A 15,638-nucleotide genomic window follows, 5' to 3' on the forward strand; every position below is an offset into this window, starting at 1 on the left:
AGCCCTCACCTGGCGAGAGGGCATCAGTCAATGGATGTCATTATTATTATTGTTTTCATCAGTCTTCACCATTATCATCATCATCCAGATAAAATGTTTTCTTTTATTAGTTTTTTGCCCAGAGAACACCCTCCATTTACTATAGGATTTTTTTCTGAAGCTAATTGTAATTACTGGCGAAACGTCGTACTTAGTTTGTAAATGATGTGGCTTGGCTCTCCAACACACCGGTGTGCTGTACTAGTGACGAATTGGCATTTTCTTGGCTGTGTCAGGTGGTGGTGGGTTTAAACGACACATATATTTACGCGATCTAACCCAAAAACCTCTATTATGGAGAATTTTTGTGTTTAGATGAAGGACCAATTTGCTAATTGAAGCACAGCAAAACACACAATGCCCTCATCTGGTGAACAATCCTGATCAATGTACAATAATAAAATTAACGTTAACTACCAGACATAAAGCTAAACATTTATTGTGTTGGTGATATCAAATATATTAACTTGTTCCAGATAAAAAAAATTACACTGAATTGGCTTAAATTTGTCTTAAGTGACAGCGTGGATCAAGTCAGTGGACAGGCATTGATCTTATGGTGTACTACAGTTAACAATTGTTGTTATTTTTCTTTCTCCATCACTCCCAGGATCATCGTCGTTCTCTCCCTCTGAGCTGGGCTTCTTTACTGAGCCAGAGCCGTCCAATTTCGGACTGTGTGACGGCGCAAAAGAGAAGGATGCCAGGCACCGCAGCCACCAAGCAACGGAACAACTCCGCATGTGCACTTCTGACAACTGGCCCATGCCAGCCTCCCACCCGGGGCCGAAACGTCGGTGGCTACCGAGACTGGCCGTTGACAGCCACTCAGAGTATTTAGGAGGCTACGCGTGCATGGCCGAAGAACCTGGGCAAACCGAGGACGAAACGCACACAGGCCTTGCATCCTCTGTGGAGGGAACTCGGCCTTCGTTGAAGTCATTCTTCCGATCGGAGCTCGAAGATTTTCGTTTGCACGCGATGGCGCCGTTCGAAGGAGCGTGGTCACTGCGGTCAGAAGATGGATGGAAACGGTCAGTGTGTCCGCTTGTGGAAGAAGACGATGAGGAGGATGAGGCGGCTCCATCCTGGGCCCTGGGCGGCTGTCGCGAGCTGGAAACAGAGCCTGTGGTGCGGCTGCTCAGCCGGCAGTCGGAATTGCTGAGCGCGTACGCAGCCACGGACCACGTGGTCTCGTACAACCTCGCCGCGCTCTCCAGACCGGAGACGTTCCTGATCTCCTTGATGAGAATTGCTGCGTACAAGGAGAAAACACTTCCGCATCGATGCGTGCTTCATGCACAGGTGAGACTAAATACAGTAGTAGTAATAGTTGTAGTCCACTACTAAATGAGGACCTCCCAACATGGAGCAGGTTATCGAGGTTGTTTTGACCATACTTTACCACGCTGGTCAGTGTGGGTTGTTGAAGCCGAGGAGCATAGATATGGGAGCATAAAAGTTGAATATAATAATGGATTGTGCTGCAGTCACTCTGCTGTCCACAATTTAGCCCTACATTGTGTAACACCTGCTGTGCATGAGGCTCCCCTATCCTCGCACCGTCCAGGCTCAACCCTGTGGAAGTTCCAAAATCTGACGATTTTGATTGATTTGTTCAGTCACTTCAGACATGCGTGCAAATGATCTCGTCATTCTTTTATTTAACTTAGCTGAAAATATTAGACAAACAGCGATGAAATGTGGTTGTCACTGATGAAATCTGCTCATAAACTGAAAGCTATGTTTCGGAAAGTGGACCCGTTTCCATACCACATCCAAAAAAGGTATCTTCAATTTTTATTGTATGTAGAATTTCTTTCGCACCATATGTAATCAACCGTGCTCATATGAGGTGCAGGGGAAGGACAACAAACTAAACACAACAAAGCAGCGCTTTGACCGGTTTCACATAAGCTCACTTAGTTATTTTTTTAAAAAGACCGAGATGTCTTGGAGAACTCGTTCATAGCGGTTGCAGAGTGGATCTTGGTGATTGTGCGTTGGCTTGTGATTTACCGTGACGTGCGTCTTTGAAATAAAAGTGGTCAACTAAGAAATCATTCATTGTAAATTGCACGCGTATGATGTCACGCTAAAAGCTTTGACATGACCGCGGTTATTTGTACGTTGATTCGAAACAGTGAACTTGTTTTTTGCCAAATGAATTATAATGTACTATTTTTTTTGGTGATGCTGTATTGTTGGTCGTGCACAAACGCAAATAACAAAAATAGCTCTGTCTCCCCTTTCTCTGATGTGTTATTGACGTTTATTGTTGAAGTTTATTTTAATTCAATTTACTGGTAAGTGCTATGCAGTTGTACCTGTATTTTCGTTCATGTGAGGATACAATCTTTTGGGATAAAAAAAACACCCAAGTTCTCAGTGGTGTACCTCAGCTGACTTAATGCATTATCCTTAATATGTACAAAAATTTGAACTAATTATTTGTACTATGGGATGTGTGCATCACTGGAGTGTTACGCTGCCCCAGTGTTGCCCATTAAACCGTATCTGCTTTTTGAGACATTCCCTATACTTTTGCATCACAGTGCATCAAAACAGGTGGTTAACCCAATTGTTAACAATCTATACACAAATGGACCACAGCATTGCTTTATTTTATCTCCTGAACAGAAGCCAGGCCTGTGGGCCAATAATGAAGTGTCTACCAAGGTCACAATGCAATATGCCAGTACTTTTCATAAATTACGATTATTTAGATACTGCACTTACATTCTAACAAATGTTTCTTGAATGCATAGGCCTGATAATCAATTTAAAGACCTCAACACATTTATCATTAAGTCTTTTACCTGTGAGGCCAACACTGGATGTGGTCCTTCCCTTGTGCTCTGCAGGAGGGTCATTTGCCATTACTTTAGTTATAAGGCAGCGATAATGAATAATCGCTTTGTTTTCTTTCATTTGTGCACCACTTGATGTAGTCCCTTTGTTGATAATTGATGAGATTTGTTTTTCCTGTTGGGTACAGGTTCTGAGTGGGTTTGTTGCACCAGACGCTGCCCCTGCAGAAGGAGTTTACCTGACGGGGCTGCACCTGCACAACGCTCTGTGGGATACACGATTTGGTGCGCTTCAAGAGACCGTTTCCGCACAACCCTGTGCCATGCCCCTTGTATGGCTACGCTGCGCCACGCTCACACAAGCGAAAAGCAACAGCAGTGGTGGCAGCTGGACAGTAGGGGCAGCGTGGAAAACAAGGGCGGAGGTAGACGCACTGATCGTTAAGGTCTGGTCGGATGGGACCCGAGAATCGCGCCACCATCAAGACCCCTGGGCGGGTACACTGCACGCGACGACGGCCACAGCCTCCAACACGAGCAGCGAACTGCCGGAGGGAAGGCGCGCACAGTCAACCAAATGCCACAGGCAAAGGATGGAAGGCAGGTTCCAGAATAACCAACGGCCGATGGAAAGGACGACCTCCAGAAGCGCAGGTTCACTCGGGAGGAAGGGAACTGCTTGCAGCGGGGAAACGGCCACGGCTCGTCTCTTCCCGGTCTACGGCTGCCCTCTGCACGTGCTCTCGCCGTGCCGAGGCAGCCCTGCGGGGTCTCACGTCGTCGCCTATGTTGAGCTGCCGTCGATGGTCGATCCCGCAGTGTGCACCCAGAGGAGGGTTCATCTTACCTGCTCCCTTGAGTGAACCCGCGCTTGGTGAACGTGCAGCGCTGCATGCATTTACAGCTTTAATGCAGCAAATTGCAGCCATCAGAGCAGGTGCTGTACCACTTGTCAATCTGCCTCAGGCTGGCTGGCTAATACTATTTGAAGAGGTTGACTTAAGAGCCAAACCAAGGCCATCAGAATTTATATTTAAACCTGTTTAAAAGAGTGACGAAGGTGTGCGTTTGAAAAGAGCCCACCAGCTAGTATTGCGAGAGCTGTAATACGAGTAATTAGTGTAATCTTTACCCCTAAGTGCTGTCTGTAATTTAAAAGTAACAGGTGGTTTTCATTCTTACATGTCAGGCAAGCCTTGGGGATTAATGTCTTGGGAAGCCAAAGATGGATTTAAAAAACTTCCAATATAAAAATATATTTTCAATAACCAGCTCCTATAGTTTTCAGAATGTTTCATATTAGTATTGTTGTGTTGCTCTGAAGGAAGATCAACTATGAGCAGTCAACAACCTATAATTGCCTGAGAACAAATGGACTTATTTTATCCCTGTAAGGCTGTGTTTCTCAAACGTTTTTGGCCCGCGGATCACTCAGCCAATGCAAACATTTCTGTGGACCACCCAGCCCCCCTCACCCCTGGTGACAAAACGCAATCACTTCTGTCTTAAAATACCAGTAATACAAAATTATTCATATCACCGGAACATAAAAAAAATATGTTTAACAGTTATACAGGTTTTTTAGGGGGGGGGGGGGCATTTAAACCTTAGAGTAGTTTAATCATGGTAGCTTACCTAACTTAATTTTTTTATTAAGTATAAGTAAAATTTTTACTTAAAGCTTTCGTGACTGCAGGAATTCATATTCCCTGGGTCTTTCGGTAAAGCCCCGTAGATAGAAAAAAAATTATCAAAATAATATCACGACGTTTCGATCGCAACACAAGCAATCGTCTCCAGGTGAAAAAAGAGGGGGAAATCTGCCGAGGCAGGCTGTTTATAGAGTTTTAGAGATGGGCAGGGCAGCTGCTAATGTAGGAGAGGTCTCCGTAACCTGCAGGAGGTCTACACCAATCAAAGAGCTGTTTATAAATGGTTTAGAGATGGGCGGGGCAGCTAATGCCAATGTGGGAGAGGTACTTGAACGGAGCTGTGGGGGGTGGCCATTGTATTGTGAGAGATTAGCATGTCAATGTAACACAGCCACCGATAGCTGCGTTAGTAAATGGCGGCTTGCCATTCTTTTCCACCTCCATGTGGCCACTGCGCTGTCCGAGCTCTCGCCGAGCTTCAAATTACTTATGTTGACATGCTAATCTCTCAATACAATGGCCACCCCCCACAGCTCCGTTTAAGTACCTCTCCCACATTGGCATTAGCTTCCCCGTCCATCTCTAAACCATGTGTAAACAGCTCTTTGATTGGTGTAGACCTCCTGCAGGTTACGGAGACCTCTCCCACATTGGCATTAGCTGCCCCGTCCATCTCTAAACCTCTATAAACAGCCTGCCTCGGCAGATTTTCCCTTCTTTTTTCACCTGAAGACGATTGTTTGTGTTGCGATCGAAACTTCGTGGTATTATTATTTAGATCATTTTTTCTATCTACGTGGCTTTACCAAAAGACCCAGAGAATATAAGTAAAATATTGTCATCAATTCTTAGACCAGCCTGCATTTGCAACAGCCTGTGGGCCACATGGAAGCCATCGGAGACGACTCACTGGTGGTTCAGGGATCACACTTAGAGAATCACAGCTCTAGGGCTGTTCTCAGCCAAAATGCATTGCTTTTCTCTCATTCAATAGCCTGTAAATCAACAGCAGCGGTAAACAAAATGTAATGTATTATCGTACTAATAGACTACAATGATTCAATTACATCAATGCAGACCAATTAAAACGTATAATAATCAGTTAATTTGATGTGTGCACCAATTAATTAGACAGCCATTTTGAATTGCTCATGTGGCTGTTTTCCAATGTGCCATGTAGTGGGAACATTTGAATGTGGAGTTTAGAATGCTCATTGTTATTATCAGGGCCAATCAAAAAGAACACCAACACAAATAAATCACGTTGTGTGTGAATTCATCCACACTACCGCTCTCCATTTGGCGTTGTCTTTTGTGTGCTCATAAATTAATTATTTCATGACCACTTTTTTTCATTGCTTCATACAAATCTACGACTGACACTCAGTATTAATGTACTTAGATATTAACAGTTCATTGTTGGTAACGCACAAAGCATGTACCAGCACTTTGGCATTGAGGCAATTTGTGCCATTGTTGCCACTGAATGGTCTTTATTTAGAAAATCAAATGTGTTTGATGATCCATTTTCCCAGTGCTCGCAGTGTTGGTCAATGTCTACTATAATTGTGCTGTAAACAGTTTGGAGAGAAATTCGTCTCCACTCGAGTGGTATAGTGTTTGTAATATGCACAGGAAAATGTGTAAACTCTTACATTGCAATAAAATAACATTTATTCATAGTTTACATATCAAACGGGCTCAACAAAATGCCACGTATGTGTGTAACATACTGTAATACAAAATACAAATAAATATATGAACTGTTATCAGCGTCATTAAAACTTGTAATCCCTCTGGGCAATATATTCACTTTTGCAAAGAAACATTTTTGGGACAATACTTGGCTGATTCACACACTTGTTCATATTTTTTCTATTGTGAATTGCACAGTTCTGAAGGGTGACATTTTTTCCAGAGATAACAAAAAAGCTCTTGACCTCTTTTACTCTTGTCACAGTCCACTCATTGCACAAAGATAAAATTTCATGGAGACGTAGCAGTAATCGACACATGATAAAGAGCTTCACTCATCACGCACTGTTGCATGGCAAGCCACTGGAAAAAAACACATACAGGCTTACATCACCACGCTAACCCATAAGTTACATCTACTCCCCAGGTAACGGCTTGGCCAGTAGTATTAGGAAGTGGACATGTGGCGTAAGAGGTTACCAGAGATTGAGAAACTATCAATTTGACCCAGAGGACCCGGCACTGACTCCATATGTGGGAGGATGCTTTCATATCATCCACTGATCCTGGTCTTCATTCCCTTCCATGTCGACCTTTGGACAACAAAATATTACGTTAAAGGCCATGTGACATAACTTTGGTGTATAGTAATGCATAACATTGGTGTATAGTAATGCAGTATATAATTAAATGTTGGGTTTATCTATGGCAGTATATAGTACGGGGTAGACCCGTGTGATGTAAGAGAAAAAAGTTTAGCTGGAGGCATATTATATTTTTTGCGACATAGAATTGTAATGTATGACTTACTGTTAGTAGCTCAGCTTATTGGAGAGTATATTTAGTATATTGATGATACTGATGTAGTTTATATTTTAGTTTTTTACATGGTGGTTTAGCTGCTGCAGCTCCTTACTATTAAAATTCCTTCCCTCTATTACTGCTAACCCTACTCCCTCCCTTTGATGCTGCTAATCCTGCATACTGCGTAATGCACGGGTATAATATGACTTTGAAACCCCCCCCCCCACCTCCTACGCATTCCACAAGTAGTGACTAATCCCATATCTGCATTTCCCATAAATATGATAAATTCCTCTTGATATGCAAATTCCTTTGTCAAGGCACCCCTTCCCCCCTCCAACCCAGCTTAAATATACGCTGCCAAGCATAGTGGTGCCCATTCAGACGCTATCTTTCCGACAGACCTGTTCTTCACCTGAGGATGGCTGCTTGCGTTGTGGCCGAAACGTCGTGAGAATTATTTTATTATGTTTTATTTTTATTATTTTATTATTTCCCTTCTACGTGACTTTACCGAAAGAACCAAGAAGACAAACTACATTTCCCTTGCAAATAATTAACACTGAATTGATGTGCAACAGTAAATGAATTAACTTTGTGCAGCCAGGTTTTGTTTATATTTATGCTGTGATGATGAAGAAAATCCAACATTCAAAAACACATGCCATTCTCCACACCTCGTTGATCTCTGCATCATCTGGAGAGTCTGTGTAGCCGTTGACTTCGTCCATGTCGTCTATCTCCGCCTCCTCGTCAGAGTCTTCCTCACTGTCTTCATCCTCCTCCTCCTCTTCTTCCTCTTCCTCGTAATGCTTTTGCACACATGGCCAGGTATCAAAGTAGTTCAGATTAAACCCATCCCCGTGCTGTCTGTAGTATAACGAGAGGGGAAAATCCACCTCGGCGTTACTACTTATGGCCAAATCACCTTGAATGCATCCGATCTCATCAGATCCCGGGAACTAAGCAGAGTTAAGCCTGGTTATTAAGAGAGGAGGCTGCATGGGAATATAAAGTGTTAGAGTGTGAGTTGGACAATAAATGTAAAGTGATAAGATTATTGAAACTATTTGTGTGAAGATTTGCATGTTACCCCCTCACATGCATGGGATTTTTATTTACATTACCCCTGTTTCTTCCCAGAAGCCAAAAACTCATTCATGAAATTGGTCAAACATAAAACTACCCATACATGGGACACTTATATAAATGTTTTTGTTTGATCAAATCTTGAACACAATTCAGTATGATGTGTGCAAACATGCAGTCTAGAGTACCTCCGAGGCTGTTTTACCAATCGGCACCAAATTGCTGTTACATTCCGCGATGCCACGGAGCTGCGAACACAAAAACCAGCCTTTCAGAATATTGTGGAAAAATTCTGTAATAAATAGGAGATTGAGAGATATAAATGTTGACACTAACACTCAAAGTAACCTTCCATTCTTCATTTATGGTATCCACTGTCCAGGTCTGCATATGCATATGCTGTGGGCATCAGATGGCAGCAAGTGAAATTTATTGTTGTAAAGTACATGTAGGCGACAAAATGGGACCTTTTTGCCAGTATCAAAGTATGAAAAAATAAGAATAGGTTTTACCCTTTCTGGCAATAAACAGGTATTAAGATGTTCAAACACCGAATAGAAAACCTGTTTTATTTCCATAAATGGTCAAACCTATTCTTATTTTTTCATACTTTGATACAGGCAAAAGGGTCCCATTTCGTAGCTGCTCACCCCAAGCTATAAATGCTCTGGCAGTGACATTGTCTTTGTACTGTTCGCCTTTTGGCGTTCTCTGGTCTGAAACTGGTGAGACTAGGCCCTAGAGAAGACTCTGGTGTAGGCCAATCAGTTTAAAAAACAATGCATATTATATCAGATCATGTTTGTTTGCATGTTCACCACAAGTACGTGTGATTAATGCAGACTTAATTCCTTGCAAAAGGTTTATATTTGGTGTTTCAATATCTTAACACCTGTTTTATTGGCATAAAGGGTAAAACCTATTATTTTTTCATACATGTATGCTCTCCGCCTTTACCAACCTGCACGGACCAGCGTGATGAAATGTGGCCAAATCAACCCGCGAGAATGGCACGTCGTGGAGAGGTCATCATCCAGTGTTTGACAAAACGGTTGTCTGTCTGTACGACTATGACTAGAGACATGTCCTGGGGTACCCGGACCTACTCCTTGCTACACAGGGCCATGCCCCCCCCTGCTGGTTATCTCTATGCCTAACCCCGTGTACCCATGCCCTCTAGATACCCTATCTCCCATGATTTTTCTGAGTAAACCACCCCAGACACCCAATGCCACTGATTGCCCCACTCACCGATTCCCCCTCCAGTTACCCATGTCCCCTGAATGCCATGCCCCAGTCACCCATTGCCCTCTGCCCATGCTCCTGGTGCTCGTGGCCCCTGATTTCCCTACCCATGCTCCTGGTATCCATGCCTCCTAAATGTCTTGCCCATGGCCCCGGGAACAATGCCCCCTGATTTATCCGCCTATGCCCCCGGTATCCATGCCTCATGAATGCCCTGTCCATGCCCCCTGATTTTACTGCCTATACCCCCAGTACCCATGCCTCCTGAATGCCCTGCCTATACCCCCGGTATCCATGCCTCCTGAATGCCCTGCCTATACCCCCGGTACCCATGCCTCCTGAATGCCCTGCCTATACCCCCGGTACCCATGCCTCCTGAATGCCCTGCCTATACCCCCGGTACCCATGCCTCCTGAATGCCCTGCCTATACCCCCGGTACCCATGCCTCCTGAATGCCCTGCCTATACCCCCGGTACCCATGCCTCCTGAATGCCCTGCCTATACCCCCGGTACCCATGCCTCCTGAATGCCCTGCCTATACCCCCAGTATCCATGCCTCCTGAATGCCCTGCCTATACCCCCGGTACCCATGCCTCCTGAATGCCCTGCCTATACCCCCGGTACCCATGCCTCCTGAATGACCTGCCTATACCCCCGGTACCCATGCCTCCTGAATGCCCTGCCTATACCCCCGGTACCCATGCCTCCTGAATGCCCTGCCTATACCCCCGGTATCCATGCCTCCTGAATGCCCTGCCTATACCCCCGGTACCCATGCCTCCTGAATGCTCTGCCTATACCCCCGGTATCCATGCCTCCTGAATGCCCTGCCTATACCCCCGGTACCCATGCCTCCTGAATGCCCTGCCTATACCCCCGGTACCCATGCCTCCTGAATGCCCTGCCTATACCCCCGGTATCCATGCCTCCTGAATGCCCTGCCTATACCCCCGGTACCCATGCCTCCTGAATGCCCTGCCTATACCCCCGGTATCCATGCCTCCTGAATGCCCTGCCTATACCCCCGGTACCCATGCCTCCTGAATGCCCTGCCTATACCCCCGGTATCCATGCCTCCTGAATGCCCTGCCTATACCCCCGGTACCCATGCCTCCTGAATGCCCTGCCTATACCCCCGGTACCCATGCCTCCTGAATGCCCTGCCTATACCCCCGGTATCCATGCCTCCTGAATGCCCTGCCTATACCCCCGGTACCCATGCCTCCTGAATGCTCTGCCTATACCCCCGGTATCCATGCCTCCTGAATGCCCTGCCTATACCCCCGGTATCCATGCCTCCTGAATGCCCTGCGTATACCCCCGGTACCCATGCCTCCTGAATGCCCTGTAAATGCCTCCTGAATGTCTTGCCCATGGCCCCGGGACCAATGCCCCACGATTTATCTGCCCATGCCCCATGAATGCCCCGTGCCCCCCCACCCCGCCCCGGGTACCCATGCGTGGTGCTGCGCCTCTCGCTTGAGGAGGTCGCTCTCGTCCTCGCAGAGCGCGTCCGTGGAGAATCCCAGCGCCTCCACCAGGCGCGGCTCCAGCGACGGGAACAGGGTGGACATTGCCCGACCTATAACCGATAAATAACAATGATTCGCCTACCCCAAGTCAAACAATAAAAACCAACCCCAGCCCGTCGGCCCCACAACGCGCGCCGCTCAACGCGAAATTCAAACAGCGCCGGACGTCGATGAGCGAACTTTTGGCCACGCAATGCGCCTCGGGGGCGGCTACGACGGTCGACTCGGATCGCCGCAACGGGGAAGTTTGCCCCCAGGGCGTCTCGACGAATCCACAACGTTTCTCTCGTACGGAAAGCCGATTGCGCAAAAATCGTCGGTTTAAAACAAATAACCCCGCCCCCCTCCCCCCGAAATGATAAAACGCGATTTGTAAATAGGCAAGCGGCTTAGGCTGTCAAACAACGTTCACTTTAACGCGTAAGTCGTTCGGGCTTTCGCGATCCATTATTATCCTCAATAGAGCTTTGTTTGTTTTGTTGGGGTTAGATCGCGTTAATATAAATCAACAAGATTTCGTCACTTGTGAGACCCCTTCAGGTGCCACGGCCAATGGGCTCACAAGTGACGTCATCACATCTACACCCCTCCATCGACATCTGGCTCTCGCCTGATGATGCTGGTTGTTGTGTTTACTGGCGAAACGTCGTGCTTAGATTTCACAATGTTGTGGATTTATTCTCGAACGCACCGGTGTGCTGCAGAGGTCGCAAACGGGTTTTGATTCCTTACCCGTACCCGGCCGCACCAGGGTCGCAAACGGGTACCCGTACCCGGCCGTACCCTACCCGTACCCGGTATCGGGTACCTGATTGCGACCTCTGGGATGAAGCCATGTTGCAGGTACGGATGGGTTGATTCTAGGAACTTGAATTGTGAGAAGAGACAAGACGTTGGGAAATGAGTGACAAACGGTTACTCACCAGTGACTCACGGCCTACCCGTACCCGGCCGCACCAGGGTTGCAAACGGGTATCGGGTAGGGTACGGGTATTGGGTACCCGGTTGCGACCTCTGGTGTGCTGTACTAGTAACGAATTGGCACGTTCTGTTTACTTGACAAAACAATAACTAAATTGACTCTTGATTTAAAAGCTTTCGTGACCGCAGGGATTCATATTCTTGGTTCTTTCGGTAAAGTCACGTAGAAGGGAAATAATAAAGTAATACAAATATAAAATATATTCATTTCCCTTCTACATGACTTTACCGAAAGAACCAAGAATATGAATTGACTCTGTCGGGTGGTGGCGGGTTAAAGTTTTCGTGACTGCAGGAATTCATACTCTTTGGGTCTTTCGATAAAGTCACGCAGATAGAAGAAAAATAATAAAAGAAAATAAAATCACGACGTTTCGATCGCAACACAAGCAATGGTCTTCAGGTGAAAAAATACAGCAGGCGGACTGCTGAGGCAGGAACAAATATAGCGCTCTAAGAAATATGTCCTTATTACATCTGACAGTTCACCGGCATTGATTCAAGTTAGCCTCACTCTGCTGATGAGACACTGAAGTTGGAAACCAGCCCACAGTTGTTCTTGTGTATTTTAATCGATGGCGGTGAGATGTTACACCCTCCCAGGAGGCGGAATCTTGATTTCGACTCCAGGAGGAATCCGAACAACCATGAAGCTCTTTTTGTATCACAGATGTCCCAGTATAGGCAGGGTCAGCTTAAAGGCACTTTTGTATGCCGCTTGGCAACAGATTCGCAAGATCGAGTTATACAAATGTCATCTCTTTCCATCGAGTTCTGTGTTTGAAAACCAACAAAAAACACAACACCGATTAGTCCTAATAATAACCAAACCGGTCTCAAGTCGATCAGATTTAATTGATAGTGACAAGACGATCACAGTGCAGCTCTTCAGGAAGTGTTCGTGGCTTTTGAATAATAATCTACACGAGAGTTGAGTGTGTGTTGGTATACACGTGTTTGTGTGTAAGTCGGGGGGGGGGGGGGGGAGCGGTGGCACAGCGGTTAGCGCTACGCCGCGCTACGAACCCGGCTCTGACTATCTGCACCGAATTTTGTACGGAAAAAAAATTCAAACAAATTTACTCTGTATTCTCCCTTGCAAAATAAAGTACTGAATAAATATAATTTAAAGACCATTTGTCAACACACTGCTGGATTAATGCATCTTCACACGACACCGGGAGTGAGCATTGACCATGCCTTACTAGTCTGGCTTGTCATTGGGGGCTGGTGAAGGAGGCGCTTGCAATATACTTTTTCTTCTGTTGATCCATCCGTCAACTTGGTTCTATTCTAAGTAAGGTTCATTGATTGAGACAGGCTAGCTGTCATTGTGTGTGCGTGTTGACCTAAGTGCACAAACACACTGGCGCCCAGGCGAAATCTTGTCAATTCACACTTTGGCACACAGAGGCGTGAGCACAGCAACAGTTTATGTAACACCTGAGATTAGCAGTGGTTATTGCTGTTGTCGTAGATATATGCTGCGTGGTGGGTAGCAGAGGGCAGTGCATCAAAGTCCATTCATTTTGCTGTACTTCTTTCCTCCCTACCTTCACCAACCAGTGTGGTGAAATATGGTAAAAAAAAATAACCACCACGGAGTGACGAGGCCATCATCCAGGAGTGGATTGCAGAAGGGGCTGCTCGTGTACGTGTTAGACCATGGGTCAGCAACCAAAACAACAAGAAGAGATTTTTTTTTTCGAATTCAGTAAAACAAATATTTCAAGAGCCACAATGCATGTGAATACAAGCCACATGCGGCTTCGGAGCTGCAGGTTGCCGACCTCTGTCTATGGTAAAACTGGACTTCCATGCTCCATACCTGTCAACCTCTTAGCAGTTCCTACCATATTACAAATTCAGACCGTAGTGATCACCCCGTGCCCTTATACATCTCAACGTTCATCCTAAAAAGTCGCATCACAAGGGAGAAACACACAAAACAAGTGTTTTACTCAATTTCCCTGTACGAGAATACGGGTAAATCGTATGGGTTGACAGGTATGACGGCCAGGGTTCGGCAACCAAAATAACAAGGAGAGCATTTTCTTTCGAATATCAAGAGCCGCACTCCAGTCCTTAAAGAGCCGCATGCGGCTCCTGAGATACAGGTTGCCGACCTCTGTATTAGACGATATAGAGAGAAGGTCCCTATTATGTGCACGTCATTGCGGTTAGAGGAGTTGTACTCTGTGTAATGCGTGCTTGTACTCAGGCCCATTCTGCGTGCGCACTGAGAAATTGCAGTCACGTACATGATCAGATGCAAGAAACACTGCATTTACCTTTAATCGTGGAACGTTGCTCACCAAAGAATGTATTGTGTGCCTCTACTTTTAATTATGAGTGACGAAGTGACTACCAATTCGATTGCACGTGTAGTCCCACACACACCTGTACTCATGTGCTTTGGAGGCACGGATGTGGTGGCCTGTGAACAACAAGTTAGGTTGTTGATCCGTCTCTTCAATATATTTTAAAGTTAATCCCTCACACGAGTTGCCATTCTGCGGATACTCTGATTTCACTCCAGATACAAATCATCCAATGAGGAATCAGTCAAACTTCCGAACCATGATCCTCTTGAAAAAATAATTTCGGACACTCGGGTCAGGCTTTCGTGAGCAAATAAATGACATTACTATTGTACTCGGGGGATGGAGAGGAGGCGCGGTGGATAGCCCACGGCGCTAAGAGCCCAGCCGACCTGAGTGCGATGATTGCAGGCCACAACTAACACCATGATCATGGGCACTAGATCTAATGTGTGCGGGAGTATTTTTTTTAGAGAATTCCACCCACAATGTGAGGTCATATGGCCCTAATTGATGCTCACAACCTATCAGCTGGACTTTAACACCTCGATTACAGCGTGGCTCCGATTTCACCCCAATAGCGTCTGTTTGATCATGCAAATTTCCCACTTGACCTCTGCTCGCCTGCTTTGCCCATTTTGTCCAACAGGCACATTTCAACATCCCGCTAGTCAACGACAAGTTTATGAGCACGAAGTAAACATGACAGTGTGTTGTCCCCTCCTAATAGGTCAAACTGAGGACAGTTCTTTGTTAGGGATATCATGTAGCCTCCAGTGAAAAAATAAAATGGGTATACTTTGCATCACGAAATACGTACGGGTGAAACGTAATACGGTGTCGTGTGTCAGCGATGTTAGATGCATAAGCAGTTCATTTTTAATGCCTCTCTTTGGGTCGTGACTTCAAGATATCACTTCTTGTTTTTTGTTCTGTAACATCAGGAGGGGGTCAGTGAGTTCACCATGGATCACATATTGGCAGGGATAGGATCGAGGGACCACGATGTACCTCAATGGCAGTTGCATCCCTGAATAATACAAAATAATTATTAAGCCCAATATGTGCACAGGTGATTCATATTTGCTTTTGGGTCAGGTCACGAAGTAGCAGGCCAGGCCATGTGCATAGAAGTTTTATGTATGTATGTTGAACTTCTTTCGCACAGTAGTTCTAAAAAAATACGTTTTCAATCTAGATTTGTTTGTTTTAAGTTGCTGTAGAAATGACCTATCAGAATCATTTATAAAATTGATAACGCTACCGATTATTGGTACGGCTACTCGACTAATCGGATAACACGAAAATCTTTGTTTTCAAAGTCTCACCTTTATTCCCACGTGTGATGTTGGTCGTGAGGACTTGACGATGTTCTCACCGGCATAATCATCCGAATCTCGCTGGCTTATAGGGACAGCCACAATTTTTAAAGGAGTCCGAATCCATGAATTGATACTCTTTGTCCCAGC

General features: G+C 45.6%; 2 protein-coding genes across 3 annotated transcripts in view; one reads left to right on the forward strand and one right to left on the reverse strand.

Annotated features, from left to right (window-relative positions):
• The window catches only part of DNHD1 (dynein heavy chain domain 1), a 102,363-nt gene extending 96,196 nt beyond the window's left edge, over nt 1-6,167 (forward strand). Inside the window, exons 44-45 of the mRNA XM_078858394.1 lie at nt 650-1,344; nt 3,038-6,167. Coding sequence (XP_078714520.1) covers nt 650-1,344; nt 3,038-3,712 — 1,370 coding nt within the window. The 3' untranslated portion in view covers nt 3,713-6,167. The remainder of the gene's footprint in view (nt 1-649; nt 1,345-3,037) is intronic.
• On the reverse strand, nt 1,206-11,042 carry LOC144933523 (anaphase-promoting complex subunit 15-like). Of its 2 annotated transcripts, XR_013637063.1 has the most exons (5): nt 10,790-11,042; nt 8,278-8,337; nt 7,678-7,812; nt 6,677-6,789; nt 1,206-1,294 (listed from the first exon to the last, which is right to left on the reverse strand). XR_013637063.1 is itself a non-coding variant. In XM_078858373.1 (4 exons), exons 1-4 carry the CDS (start codon nt 10,907-10,909, stop codon nt 6,745-6,747), a joined length of 360 nt encoding a protein of 119 aa, XP_078714499.1. In that variant the 5' UTR covers nt 10,910-11,042; the 3' UTR covers nt 6,158-6,744. The 2 variants fall into 2 exon arrangements, 1 of the variants encoding a protein (XP_078714499.1); XM_078858373.1 differs by lacking the exon at nt 1,206-1,294 and having other exon boundaries at nt 6,158-6,789.
• Nucleotides 11,043-15,638: the final 4,596 nt, after the last annotated feature.

The sequence above is a fragment of the Lampetra fluviatilis genome, chromosome 1 (genome assembly GCF_964198595.1).
Source record: "Lampetra fluviatilis chromosome 1, kcLamFluv1.1, whole genome shotgun sequence".
Lineage (NCBI taxonomy): Eukaryota > Metazoa > Chordata > Hyperoartia > Petromyzontiformes > Petromyzontidae > Lampetra > Lampetra fluviatilis.